General features: G+C 49.8%; 1 protein-coding gene across 2 annotated transcripts in view; it reads right to left on the bottom strand.

The window, feature by feature from the left end:
- GLRA1 (glycine receptor alpha 1) overlaps positions 1–13,604 on the bottom strand; it is a 45,480-nt gene that overhangs the window by 17,969 nt on the left and 13,907 nt on the right. Inside the window, exons 2-3 of one of the 2 annotated variants that reach the window (XM_009910693.2) lie at positions 8,228–8,358; positions 3,406–3,473 (exon numbers count right to left, since the gene is read on the bottom strand). In XM_009910693.2, the coding sequence (XP_009908995.2) occupies positions 3,406–3,473; positions 8,228–8,358 (199 nt within the window). Of the gene's footprint in view, positions 1–3,405; positions 3,474–8,227; positions 8,359–13,604 lie in introns of those variants that run through there. The other variant, XM_009910685.2, reaches the window with a different exon arrangement.

Here is a 13,604-nt window from a genome sequence, read left to right as displayed (position 1 = left end):
TCCAACCCCTAACATCCTGTGACCTGCTTGAACAGTGAGGAGAGGCTGGCTTCACTGCAGGGTAAAATCCCAAAGACTTCTTGAACTTGCTGGGCTCTCATTTCCAGATGCCTCAGTACCTGTGTTGCTTGTGTTCTCGGCAGCGTTTGCAAGCAGCAGCAGCACACTAGACTGACTTGTGTGCAGTGCTGTGTCAGCCTGACATCTGGACTAGCTTGTCAGAGCTGGCTTTGGGCATTTCTAGACAAAGCAACATGCCCACAGGGTATTCTTGGCTTCCCATGGGAATTCTTTTTTTCCCCTATGGAAGACAGACGATGAAACAAGTGGCATCTGGAGAGGATAGCAAGTCCCTGCAGCATGTCTTGGAGGGGATTGGCATCTCTCTCTCTCTCATGTTAGTCTCTGCTGATTTTATGGAGCATCCCAGTTACAGGGATCCTATGGTGTATCTGTTTGCTCCAATGCTTCTTGCAAGGTAGGGCAGAGATGCTGAGAAGCATCTCATTGCAATGTGCCCTGTGCATTGCACAGGGGTTGCTTAGCCTAGAGAAGAGGAGGCTCAGGGGAGTTCTTATTGCTCTCAACAACTACCTGAAGGGAGGTTGTAGCCACATGGGGGCTGTTCCCTTCTCCCAGGCAACCAGAACAAGAGGACACAGTCTCAAGCTGTGCCAGGGGAAGTTTAGGCTGGATGTTAGGAAGAAATTCTGCATAGAGAGAGTGATTGCCCATTGGATGTGCTGCCCAGGGAGGTGGTGGAGTCACCATCACTGGAGGTGTTCAGGGGGAGACTTGATGAAGCACTTGGTGGCATGGTTTATTTGATTAGATGGTGTTGGATGACAGGTTGGACATGATCTTGAAGGTCTCTTCCAACCTGGTCTGATCTATTCTATTCTTGGTAGGGCTGTCCCTCTCCCTTGCACTCTGCAGCATCTCTGCTAGATTGTGTCTGAACTGAGTATTTGCTGCCTGTAACACTGAAGGAGGTATCTAATAGAACAGTTAATTCAGAACAGATGTGTGCTCTAGTTCTTTTGCTTTATGCACACATGAACCCAGGAATATACTTCTCACCTACGAAATCTGACAAATTCAGCAGTCCAACTATCCAGCACTTTCTGTGCTGGAACAGAGAAAGAGTTTTGTCGTGGTGTTTGTTTTTTCCCTGCTGCCAGAACCAACCTGATCTCCTCCTATGCCCAGGTGACTGCCTGGTGGATGTGAGGCAGGCTGTGGATGTTGTCTACCTGGACTTCAGCAAGGTCTTTGACACTGTCCCCCACAGCAAACTCCTGGCCAAGCTGTCAGCCCCTGGCTTGGACAGCAGCACTCTGAGCTGGGTTAGGAACTGGCTGGAGGCTGAGCCCAGAGAGTGGTGGTGAATGGTGCCACAGCCAGCTGGCAGCCAGGCACCAGTGGTGTGCCCCAGGGATCAGTGCTGGGCCCCAGCCTGTTCAATATCTTTATTGATGATTTGAGCAAGGGTATTGAATCCATCATCAGTAAGTTTGCAGATGACACCAAGCTGGGGGCAGGAGTTGATCTGTTAGAGGGCAGGAGAGCTCTGCAGAGGGACCTTGACAGGCTGGATGGGTGGGCAGAGTCCAAGGGCATGAGATTAAACACATCCAAGTGCCAGGTTCTACGCATTGGCCACAACAACCCCATGCAGCACTACAGGCTGGGGGCAGAGTGGCTGGAAAGCAGACAGGCAGAAAGGGACCTGGGGGTATTGGTCAATAGCAGGCTGAACATGAGCCAGCAGTGTGCCTAGGTGGCCAAGAAGGCCAATGGCATCGTGGCCTGGATCAGGAATAGTGTGGCCAGCAGGAGCAGAGAGGTCATTGTGCCCTGTGCTCAGCACTGGTTAGGCCACACCTTGAGTCCTGTGTCCAGTTCTGGGCTCCTCAGTTCAGGAAAGATGTTGAGCTGCTGGAAGGTGTCCAGAGAAGGGCAGTGAGGCTGGGGAGGGGTCTGGAGCACAGCCCTGTGAGGAGAGGCTGAGGGAGCTGGGGTTGCTTAGTCTGGAGAAGAGGAGGCTCAGGGGAGACCACCTTGATGTCCACAACTACCTGAAGGGAGGTTGCAGCCAGGTGGGGGTTGGTCTCTCTTCCCAGGCAACCAGCACCAGAACAAGAGGACTCAGTCTCAAGCTGTGCCAGGGGAGGTTTAGGCTGGATGTTAGGAAGAAGTTCTTCATAGAAAGAGATTGGCCATTGGAATGTGCTGCCCAGGGAGGTGTTTACTGGAGGTGTTTAAGAGGAGGCTGGATGGGTGCTTGGTGCCATGGCTTAGTTGATAAGATGATGTTGGATAATAGGTTGGACTAGATTTCAGAGGTCTCTTCCAACCTGGTTTATTCTGTTCTGTTCACTTCCAGCTCCAAACATTCCCAGAAGAATGGTATAGGGGCCAGAAGGGATTTCTAACCCCAGATTTTTAGATCTCTCTCTATCTGTTGGTTTCTACCAGTGCTGTGCATGACAAGCAACTTGTTCAAGTCCAGGAGTATGATCTGTATGTAAAGCCTGTAACTGCAAAGCCTGTTCCTGCCTGACTGCACAGAACACCTGAAACTGGAGTCTTGCACTCCTCATTCAACACCCTGCTAGAGAAAGAACTACCAGGGAGAGAAAGAATTACCAGGGAGTAATTAAACACCACCTTTCTGGATTATCTTTAATTAGCACAGAGGTAAGGCTCTGTACCTCCAGAGTGTTCCTTTGCTGCTCACTGGTTATGTCCCAACCAATCTTCAGCAGTTTTCAGGTGGAGCAATTATCTCCTGTTCTCGAGATCCTCTGCTCCTGGTGTCTTGCCAGCTAGACACAGCCTGTAGCCATGCTCAGGAATTCTGGCTGCTGAGTCTTAACTTGCAAATATTGGCTGTGATGATTTTTGCTTAAAAACTAAGAAGAGCAGTGTCTAGCAGAAGTCTGTCCCCAGGAAAATAACCACCTAGGGATTCTCTTCAGCTTTGTGCATCTGAGATGCTGTGCGAGCTGAATTTTGGGGGGGCTGTTCTTTTCCCTTCACTAAACCCTTGATTCAAACTCCTGGGTTTCTATGCACTCAAAGCATTTGCAGCTGTCTCTGAGCTTGGAGCCCAAGGCAGGAACTCACAAAAGAAGATTTGCTTCCTTCTCTGCCCCTTCTGTTTAGCCTGGGCAGTGGTTCTGTAGGGATGCAGATAGAGGCTGGGTGAGCTTTGACTGCGCACCGCGTGAGCCTTGCGTGGTGACCACCGGTTTGCTCCTCTCTTAAGTGAACTTGGGAACGTGGGGACAATATTTCCCTCTGCTCACATTAAAGAGGAGAATGATGCTGCAATTTTTGGGGGGGGGGAATTGAGGGGGGAGTGCAATGAGGCTGAGCAGCTGTGCTGTGATTTTTACTTACCATAGTCGTTTCTGCAATCGAACCAAAGCTGTTGATGAAAATGTTGCAGCTGACATTCACTGGTGGGCCTGCATGACAAATACAGATGGGAACAGCAGTTCACTGTGTGCTTGTCAGACAAAGTATTACCACTCTATCCTGTTGAAACCTGGTGTGGGAGCAGGCTGACTGAGAGGCGAGCATGGGGATGGTGTCTGGGTGACCTGGCTTAGTGCAGTCTTGGTTCTAGCGCCAGTTTGATGTCAGACAGTGCTCTTACTTTGTCTTTGTTCCCCTGTTTGGGAGGGAAGCTGTTCTGTGAACTATGTTGATGAAGAGGACTAGCTCACAGCCAGGCAAGACAGCTTTCTAGATCTCTCAGGATTCCAGTATGAGTGGCAATGTATCCCAGAGAAGAGCTGAGAGACTATTGACAGTCCCTCCTTGTTTAGAGCTCTGTGCTTTGAAAATCCTTGTTTAAATCATCTCAGTGTTTCTGAATTGCAGAGCCAGGGCAGCAGAATGCTCTGTAGGGATCAGGCTGGGTAAAGGAGCAGGTACCCCATGGGGTAATGATGGTGTCTGCCAAGGCTCACAGCTGGGGAGGAGACTTTGAGGTCTCTGTCAGCAGAAATCCTTTGCCTGTTTTGGGAGAGGCTGCTCCCAGACTCTGGGCCATGCCTTCCCTGAGTTTTGTTTCCTTTCAGACTGAAGCTTTGCTTAGCTTGCTTGTGGTAGAAAAGTTAAAGTGCCACCAAAGGAGAGCTCTGAGGAATAAGGATGTGAGAAGATTGGTTAGAGTGCATGGGGGGCAGTCTGTTACTGCTGCCTTTGGGGACCAGTGCCATGCTATGACTGGAAGTGGGTTGCAAAACTGCATGGCAAATCTGAGGTGGAAATGTTGCATTTGCACCCCGAGAAATCCCAAGAGCTGCAGTTCAGCACAAGGCAACAAAACAGAGAGCATTTTGCAACCAGAGCCATATCTGGGGCCTGGCAAAACATACAACAAGAGGATTTCTGCAGAGCCTTAACAAAAGGTGGAGAGAAGCAAAGAGGATCTCTGCTTTAGGGGGTCCCAAAGCTCCCACTGCTGCCCAGTGCGTGGAGGGGAAAATCAGCCCAGACGGAACAGAGGACACTGCCCCAGGAGCCAAGGTCCTCCTTCAACGCTGGGGGAATTAATCTGCTCTCAGTGACAGATACTTGTGGGAAGATAAGATCTGTGGCACTGGCAAGTGGGGATTTTTAGTGGGTTTTTAAATGTTTTGTTGTTAATGGAGCCAAGGATGGTGTCTGCATTTCAATCACTGCCTGATGGCTCAGCCTTGCTGGGGGAGGGACGCTTGCCTGCTAAGGCCACATCTGCAGTCTGGCAGTTGCTGCAGGATGAAATACTGGGAGGGAGGAATGGCTTTAACAAGAGGCTTGTGCCTCTAATCAGTGCAAACTTCCTCCTGTGTGGAAATTAATGGAATTTCCTGATTACTAAGTAATATTTGGAGCTTGGTTTGCTCCTCTTCATTTCCCTTTATTTCTCTCCTGCTTTGGCCACTTCTGAAGCTTTGTGCCTGTGCTCTGCAGGAGCAGGATTGCAGCCATGGAACAGCAATGCTCCGTGGCTGGGATTTTCTTGGTGAGTGCCAGACAACCTGAACTGTGGCTCTGAGCAACCTGATCTAGTGTGAGGTGTCCTTGCCCAGGGCAGGGAGGTTGGAACTAGATGATCCTTGAGGGCCCTTCCAACCTCGACAATTCTGTGATTCTAATCTGAGCAGACTTCTGTCTGACCCACCTCACAGCCAGCCATTTGGGGTTGGTGTCTTCTCCCTAGTATCAAGCGATAGAATGAAAGGAAATGGTCTCAGGTTGCAAGCAGGGGAGGTTTAGTTTGGATATCAGGAAAAAAAATCCTTACTGAGAGAGTGGTGAAAAAATGTATAGGCATGGCACTTTGGGAACAAGGTTTAGTGGCCATGGTGGCCATGGCTGGACTTCATGATCTTAGAGAGCTTTTCCAACCAAAGTGGTTCTATGATTCCATGACTCTATAGCACAGTTTAGAAGAGAGGTTGCTTGTCCCATACTTGCCAGGCTCAGCTCTGTCCTTGCATGAGTCACTGGCTTCCCCTTCCCGCTCCTGCCCCAGCCCAGTCACTCACTGGCTTCCCCTTCCCGCTCCTGCCCCAGCCCAGTCACTGGCTTCCCCTTCCCGCTCCTGCCCCAGCCCAGTCACTCACTGGCTTCCCCTTCCCGCTCCTGCCCCAGCCCAGTCACTGGCTTCCCCTTCCCGCTCCTGCCCGAGCCCAAATGCTTCTTTCTTGCTCCCAGAATGTGAACCCCCAGTCAGACCCAGACTTCACAGCATTGATGGGAAAGCTGCAATCTTCATTTTTGCTAATCTTCCCCCTCCCCCAAAATCAATCAGATAGGGATCTTTAGGTATTATTTTCCTTTAGACCTAAGCCATTAAAATGCCCTCATGAGTTACTGCAGTTAATTTAACTGACATGCTCCGAGAGCTACAACCCCGAGCTCTGTAAAACACCTCCTATGCCTCCCCTATAAATTGGAGCCTGATTTATGTGTGGGAGGCTAAGCCAGCAAAACTGCCCTGTGGGGAAGGTGTAGTTCATTGAACTAAGGCTGAAATTAAATTATCTCCCATAAAAATGCAAGGCAGCTGCCTGCAGCAGGCAGATAATGTGTACATTTCATTAAATATTAAAGTTTAATTTCTTTTGTGCATGTGCATAATTTAGTGGGAGGCAGGTTTGCAAGGGGGGGGAAGGGGGGTGTTGCTTTTTGACTCTTTGTGGGGTTGGTTTGGTTTCTCTTTTTAACTCTCTGTGGTGTGGATAAATCCAGGAGTGTTATAGAATAGAATAGAATGGACCAGGTTGGAAGAGACCTTCAAGATCATCGTGTCCAACCCATCAACCAATCCAACTCAACTAATCCATGGCACCAAGCACCCCATCAAGTCTCCTCCTGAACACCTCCAATGATGGTGACTTCACCACCTCCCCAGGCAGCCCATTCCAATGGGCAATCACTCTCTCTGTAGAGAACTTCCTCCTAACATCCAGCCTCCATCCTGTTCTCTCTTGCCCAGCTGGTTACTAGGGCAGGAGCTTCCCACCTCTCTTTGGTTTAAAAGCCCAGTGTGGAGCTGATTCTTTGAAGCTGATGGCAGGTGCTGTCACCATGATTAATGGCACTGGGAGTCTTCTGTTGGCATTGCCTGCTGCTCTTGGGGAGGAGGAGGCCAAGAAGGCCAATGGCATCCTGGCTTGCATTAGGAATAGTGTGGCCAGCAGGAGCAGGGAGGTCATTGTGCCCCTGTACTCTGCATTGGTTAGGACACACCTTGAGTACTGTGTCCAGTTCTGGGCCCCTCAGTTTAAGAAGGACCTTGAGACTCTTGAACATGTCCAGAGAAGGGCAACGAGGCTGGGGAGGGGTCTGGAGCACAGCCCTGTGAGGAGAGGCTGAGGGAGCTGGGGTTGCTTAGCCTGGAGAAGAGGAGGCTCAGGGGAGACCTTCTTGCTCTCTACAACTACCTGAAAGGTGGTTGTATCCTGGAAGGGGTTGGTCTCTTCTCCCAGGCAACCAACACCAGAACAAGAGGACACAGTCTCAAGCTGTGCCAGGGGAAGTTTAGGCTGGAAGTGAGGAGAAAGTTCTTCACCAAGAGAGTAATTCGTCATTGGAATGGGCTGCCCAGGGAGGTGGTGGAGTCACCAAGAGGTCTTCAAGAGGAGATTGGACGTGGCACTTGGTGCCATGGTCTAGTTTTGGGTTTGTGGTGACAGGTTGGACTCGGTGATCCTCGAGGTCTCTTCCAACCTTGGTGATACTGTGAGACTGTGAATTGGGAGTAGGAAACAAAAGAAGTGAATAAAATGAGCGTTGAAGTGGACAGTGGCTGAGAGGGGGCAGGTTCTGTGTTGTCTCTGGGTGTGAATCAGGGGCACATAGCTCTTGGAAAGTGAGATCAGTTCACATGAAAAGATAATTGGAAAACAAAATCAGAGAGTCACAGAGTAAAAGAATCAGAGAGTCACAGAATGGGTTGGGTTGGAAGGGACCTTAAAGGTCACCTAGTTCTAATCTCCCTGCTGTGGGCTGGGACACCTTCCACCAGACCAAGTGGGAAAGCCACCAGAAAAACCTGACAAAACAACCCCAAAAAGCCCCCAAACCAAACCTCAGCCTTGTTAGAAGAGGCCTTCAGAGGAATAAAGAGCTTCTGCTGACTCTCCCAGGAGCACTGCTGCTTGGTGGCCAGCGAGTATTGGGGCGACTGGGGCAAATGAGGTCTGGAATGCAGCTTTGTGCTAGAGTTGTGCTGGGCACTGGCTTCAGAACCCCTTGGCTATGGGGACAGTGACAGGTCAGAGCTGTTTCTGGCATCTTGCTGAATTCCTCTTGAGCTGATGGGAGAGACTCTTCTTGGTATCAGTGGGTGTGAGAGGAGCACCAGAAGATGCTGTGGACACTGACTTGAGGGGAAAGGAAAGTTGAAGCTTTTCTTCTCTGTGTAAGATGTTCAGCTCCCTGCCAGTCACTGCTTGGTCTGGCAGGATCCCCAATCCCTCTATTGAAGTTTTTCCTGCATGTAAAGTTCTTGCAAGGCCATTTCCATTCTGAGTGGAAGTTGGATGCCTTTCCAGACATCTCCAAGTGATCCCTGTGCCAAACCTCTCATTGTCAGGCGTAGTTTGTATAAACATGAGGATTGCTCAGTTTGCCTCTACAGTCAGAGAGACATTCATGAGGACTGTGTGCAGCTTTCAGTCCCCACATCAAAGCAAGCCACAAAGCAAGGGGGGGGGGTTACCTTTAAAATTTGGTCTGATCCTGGCATCATATCCTGAAGTTCTCCCCATCAGCTTGTCCAAGAAATCAGAAGGAGACATTGGTTTGGGTGCAGACCGTGCAGCTGCTTCGGCTTCTTTGGAGGCTGCCAGGCTGTGTGGGGAGAAAGAAAGAGGAGGCTTTAGAGTACATCCCATACTGGGGAGGGTTTGGGTCCAGGAACAGAGCAGCCAGCCTCTCATTCCTGCTGTGAGGCAGGATGGCTACCTGTGTGAATTCCTGATGAGGTTGGTCTCTGCTAATTTGTTTGCCCAGCCCAAACATCTCTGAAGACAGAATCCCAGCTGCCACCGGAGTAAAAGAGAGATGCTGAGTGGAGAAAATCCTTTTGTGAGTTTAGGTAGAGCTCCTTGGCATGCCACTAAATTACAAATGTGAACTCTGGCACTGAGCTCCACAGGTAAAATACACTCTGAGATTAGCCTGGGGCAGCAATTATTGCTTAATTACATGGCAAATAGCAAGGAGCATATCTGGTACTCTGTCAGTCTGGCTTTGCAAAAGGCAGGTGGAACCAGCAATCTGCAATTCAAGGCTGAAATGAGTGCCATGTGATTGTAGAGCCCCTGCAGAGCCTTTGGGACTGTAGGGGATAGATGCCCTTTTTTTTGCTCCTCATTTGATGGCCAGTTGAGCATTTGCTACTGGTGCCTGCAATGAAGGGGCCTGAGTTCAATACAGCAACACAGGCTCTGGGTTGGAAGATGCCCGGAGTGTGACCCTGAAATGGTGCTTGAGTTGGGCATGAAAGGAAATGAAATCTTTTGAGGACTTCTATGGCCTGTGGGGCAGAAAGAGTGAAATTCCTGATTTCTCTGTAGAAGATGAAAATCTAAGGCTGGCAAAGTGCTTTCTGACCCTTTGGGAGTCTGCAAGGACTGCTGCAGGTTAATGGTTTGGACTCAGGAAGACTCTGCTGTTGCTATCTGCACAGGATCCCTGGTACTAGGTGCTCCTTCTCAGCTTTGCAGTGAGGTTTGGTGTCCAACACAGGAACAGACATTAGTTGAGTCCTTCTTTATGGCTGTGTGGCTTCTCTTCAAATCAGATCAGTTTCTAGTCAGAAAATGGGGCTAGATGAGCAAAAAAAACCCCTCAAACCCCACAAACCTGAAACCAACAAACCTCCCCAAAGCAACCCCAAATCCCAAAGGCATAGGTGACCTGGAATGAGCTTACGGAGAGGGCTGTCTCTGCCTGTGGGTTCAGATGCCTGAGGATAGTCAGAGCCCACAGGCTCTATGGCTCAGTGCAAATGTGTGATAACCCAAAGAAAGCTGCTCAGCAGGAAGTGAGGCTGCTTCTTTCACCTTTTGCAAAACTCCTGCATTTCATGACCTCCTAAGGGGTGTGGGAGCTGAAAGAAGCCACTGTAGCAGAGCAGCAGAGAGGTCCAGGTATGGTTATGACAGGCACAGGATATTCAGCTGCATGCCCTCACAAAATGATACCACAGAGTCGTCTTAGAGCAGGAGGATCTTGTCTTGGGAAGTTTTGCATCTCTTGTCTTGAGCCTCTGCAGTGGTCACAGCTGCTGTCTTTCAGAAGAGTGGTGCTAGGTGCTCTCATAAGATCTAGGACAAGGGGCACTGGCTGTGAGCTGCAGAGTAGAAAGTTCCAAGGGAACATAACCAAAAACCTTTTCACTGTGAGGCTGACAAAACACTGGAGCAGGCTGCCCAGAGAGGTGGTGGAGTCTCCTCCTCTGGTGACACTCAAAACCTCCCTGGATGTGTTCCTGTGTGACCTACTCTAGGTGATCCTGCCCTGGCAGGGGGAGTTGGACTGGATGAGCTTTCAAGGTCCCTTCCAACTCCTAATGTTCTGTGGCTCTGTGATCTGTCAAGAAGAATCTGGGGATGGTTACTATGTATGGCATTAATGTGACCCTGCTCTCAAAGGCCTGCTCATAAAACATGAGTCTGAGCTGAGACTCCAAAGACACAAACATCATCTACACAAAGCCTTGACAAGAGCATTTTGAGCTGAGCTCCCTGGGACATTAAAAATGGATGGGATTCAAAAGGGCTTAGCATGCTGTAATTCCAAGATCAGGAGCCTGCATTGTGTTGACTCTCCACTTGTGTGAGCAGTGATGGCTTGCCAAGCCTTGGTTTTCAGTCCTCCAACCTCGTAATTGCAGTCTGGCTTCTTTCTCAAGCTGCAGCTGTCTTGGGGTTCTCTGATGGCAAGACTTTTAACTGTTCAGAATTGTTTCAGTTCTACAATGAAGAGGGGAGGTAAAGTCTAAATCTCTTCCAGTGGGAGTCTGAAACTGGGGTTTCATTCATGCTTTATATACTCACAACCCACTCCCACGCTTCCCTGGGCTGCCTGGTGCATGCTAATGCTTGGAGGTGATCTCCCCAGGGGTGAATCCACCTTTCACTCCAGTCACATGCCATTTCTTGTCTCATCCCCATCTCTGCTCTAAGAAATTATGCCAAGCCAACATGTTTTGGGTTCAGAATACAGAACACAGACTCAGCCAGGTTGGAAAAGACCTTTGAGATCATCGAGTCCAACCTCAAACAGGTTGTTCCCAACAGAAAGGGACCTGGGGGTACTGGTTGACAGCCAGCTGAACATGAGCCAGCTGTGTGTCCAGGTGGCCAAGAAGGCCAATGGCATCCTGGCCTGGATCAGGAATAGTGTGGCCAGCAGGAGCAGGGAAGTCATTGTGTCCCTGTACTCAGCACTGGTTAAGCCACACCTTGAGTCCTGTGTCCAGTTCTGGGCTCCTCAGTTTAGGAAAGATGTTGAGTTGCTGGAAGGTGTCCAGAGAAGGGCAACAAAGCTGGGGAGGGGTTTGGAGCACAGCCCTGTGAGGAGAGGCTGAGGGAGCTGGGGTTGCTTAGCCTGGAGAAGAGGAGGCTCAGAGGAGACCTTATTGCTCTCCACAACTACCTGAAGGGAGGTTGTAGCCAGGAGGGGACTGGTCTCTTCTCCCAGCAACCAGAACAAGAAGACACAGTCTCAAGCTGCAGCAGGGGAGGTTTAGGCTGGATGTTAGGAAGAAATTCTTAACAGAGAGAGTGAGTGCCCATTGGGATGTGCTGCTTGGGGAGATGGTGGAGTCACCATCATTGGAGGTGTTTAGGAGGAGACTGGATGGGGTGCTTGGTTGCATGGTTTAGTTGATTAGATGGTGTTGAATGACAGGTTGGACTCGATCAAAGTATCACAGAATCACCAAGGTTGGAAGAGACCTCAAAGATCATCAAGTCCAACCTGTCACCACAGACCCCATGACTAAACCATGGCATGGTAAATGATGATCTTGAAGGTCTCTTCCAACCTGGTCTGGTCTGGTCTGGTCTATTCTATTCTATTCTATTCTACACAGCCCTGGAACATTCACTCTGATTGTGACAACCGAGCTTTGCCATGGCAATTTAGCTCACACAGTAACCCAAACCCACTATCACCTTCTGCTCTCTGCCAGGTCTGTCTTGACCGGTGCTGCCTTGGGAGCTTTCTGGGGTTTCCTCCACTCCTCAGATCTTACAGAAGCACCCTTGGAAGTCCCATAGAACTGTCAACCTCCTGGCTCAGCAGAGCCAGGGAGAGGGAATTTGCCAAGTGACTTGAGACTTGAGAGTGATGCTAGAAGAGAACTGGAAATTCAGGGTGGGTTTTTGTGGTGGTCAGAGATAAAAATCTATTCTCTGGATAAACAAAAAGGAGGTAGAAGATGTTAGAAAACCATGGTGGATGTAGTCTGCATTGGTGCAAGAGCACTGGCTGAGCAGAGAGCTGCTTGGTGCATTTTAATAGCAGCCAGACAGCAGCTTATCTTATTTACACTGGTGTAATCCCCAGTGAATCTGGCTGAGAAAGTGCCATCAGGCAATCATCACAGCAACAACAACAGAGAGGATCCCTTCAGAGGGTCGATGAACTAGCATAATCTTCTGTGATATTATTGCTGGTGTGTAAGCAGACACCAGCAAGCCCTTGGGAGCTCCAGCCCACTAGCAGGCACGTGAAGGTGAAAGCTGGTGGAGATGTTCAGCCCAGTTGCTCAGGATGGGGCAGTCAGGACACCTGTCACTGATTTCTCCCAGCCAACATGGGCTCTGTTTGCTGTCCCTGAATTATTTTGCTCACCTACACATATGCCCAGGTGGCCAAGAAGGCCAATGGCATCCTGGCCTGCATCAGGAATAGTGTGGCCAGCAGGACAAGGGAGGTTATTCTTCCCCTGTACTCAGCACTGGTCAGGCCACACCTTGAGCACTGTGTCCAGTTCTGGACCCCTTGATTCAAAAGAGATGTTGAGGTACTGGGATGTGTCCAGAGAAGGGCAATGAAACTGGTGAGGGGTCTGGAGCACAGCCCTGTGAGGAGATGCTGAGGGAGCTGGGGTTGCTTAGCCTGGAGAAGAGGAGGCTCAAGGGGGACCTCATTGCTGTCTACAACTACCTGAAGGGAGGTTGTAGCCAGGTGGGGGTTGATCTCTTCTCCCAGGCAGCCAGCACCAGAACAAAAGGACACAGTCTCAAGCTGTGCCAGGGGAAGTTCAGGCTGGAAGAAGTTCTTCCCAGAGAGAGAGACTGGCCCTTGGCATGTGCTGCCCAGGGAGGAGTTGCAGTCCCTGCAGATCTTCAAGAAAAGCCTGGATGAGGCACTTAGTGCCATGGCCTGGTTGATTGGATAGTGCTGGGTGATAGGTTGGACTGGGTGATCTTGGAGGTGTCTTCCAACCTGGTTGATTGGATAGTGCTGGGTGATAGGTTGGACTGGGTGATCTTGGAGGTCTCTTCCAACCTGGTTGATTGGATAGTGCTGGGTGATAGGTTGGACTGGATAACCTTGAAGGTCTCTTCCAACCTGGTGGATTCTGTGTTTCTATGATGATTCTGTGATACATTCTTCTAAAAAACCAGCTGCTTTGGGAAGCAGCTCTTCTGCAGCCTGCCTGTATCAGTTTGCCCCATTCCCAGCCCCCCAGCTGGCCATTTTCTCCTCCCCTTGGCCACTGTCACCTCCTCCCCACATTTGCATGGTCCTTGTGCAGTGTTTTCGTGCTTCATTCTCTTTTTCTTTTGCCTGTGCCCGTGGTTCTCCATTTAATTAAGTCCCACATCCCAGACTGCCCTCCCTGCTCTGGTCAAATGCTGAGCCTGAGAAATAGCCATTTAATTTTTCTTTTTCTTTTTCTTTGCAAAGAAGAGAGATGAAGGAATTTAATTAGCATGGGACCTCTATTCCCTTGTCAAACCATTTAATTGTTAATCATTAATTCTGAGAGGAAAAAAAAAAACCCACCCCAAACAAATAAATAGTGGCTGGCAGCAGAAACACAAACTGCTGCAAAACAAGTGTTTTGCAGAGGA

The sequence above is a fragment of the Dryobates pubescens genome, chromosome 16 (genome assembly GCF_014839835.1).
Source record: "Dryobates pubescens isolate bDryPub1 chromosome 16, bDryPub1.pri, whole genome shotgun sequence".
Taxonomy (NCBI): Eukaryota; Metazoa; Chordata; class Aves; order Piciformes; family Picidae; genus Dryobates; species Dryobates pubescens.
This window is presented reverse-complemented; position numbering and strand designations above follow the sequence as displayed.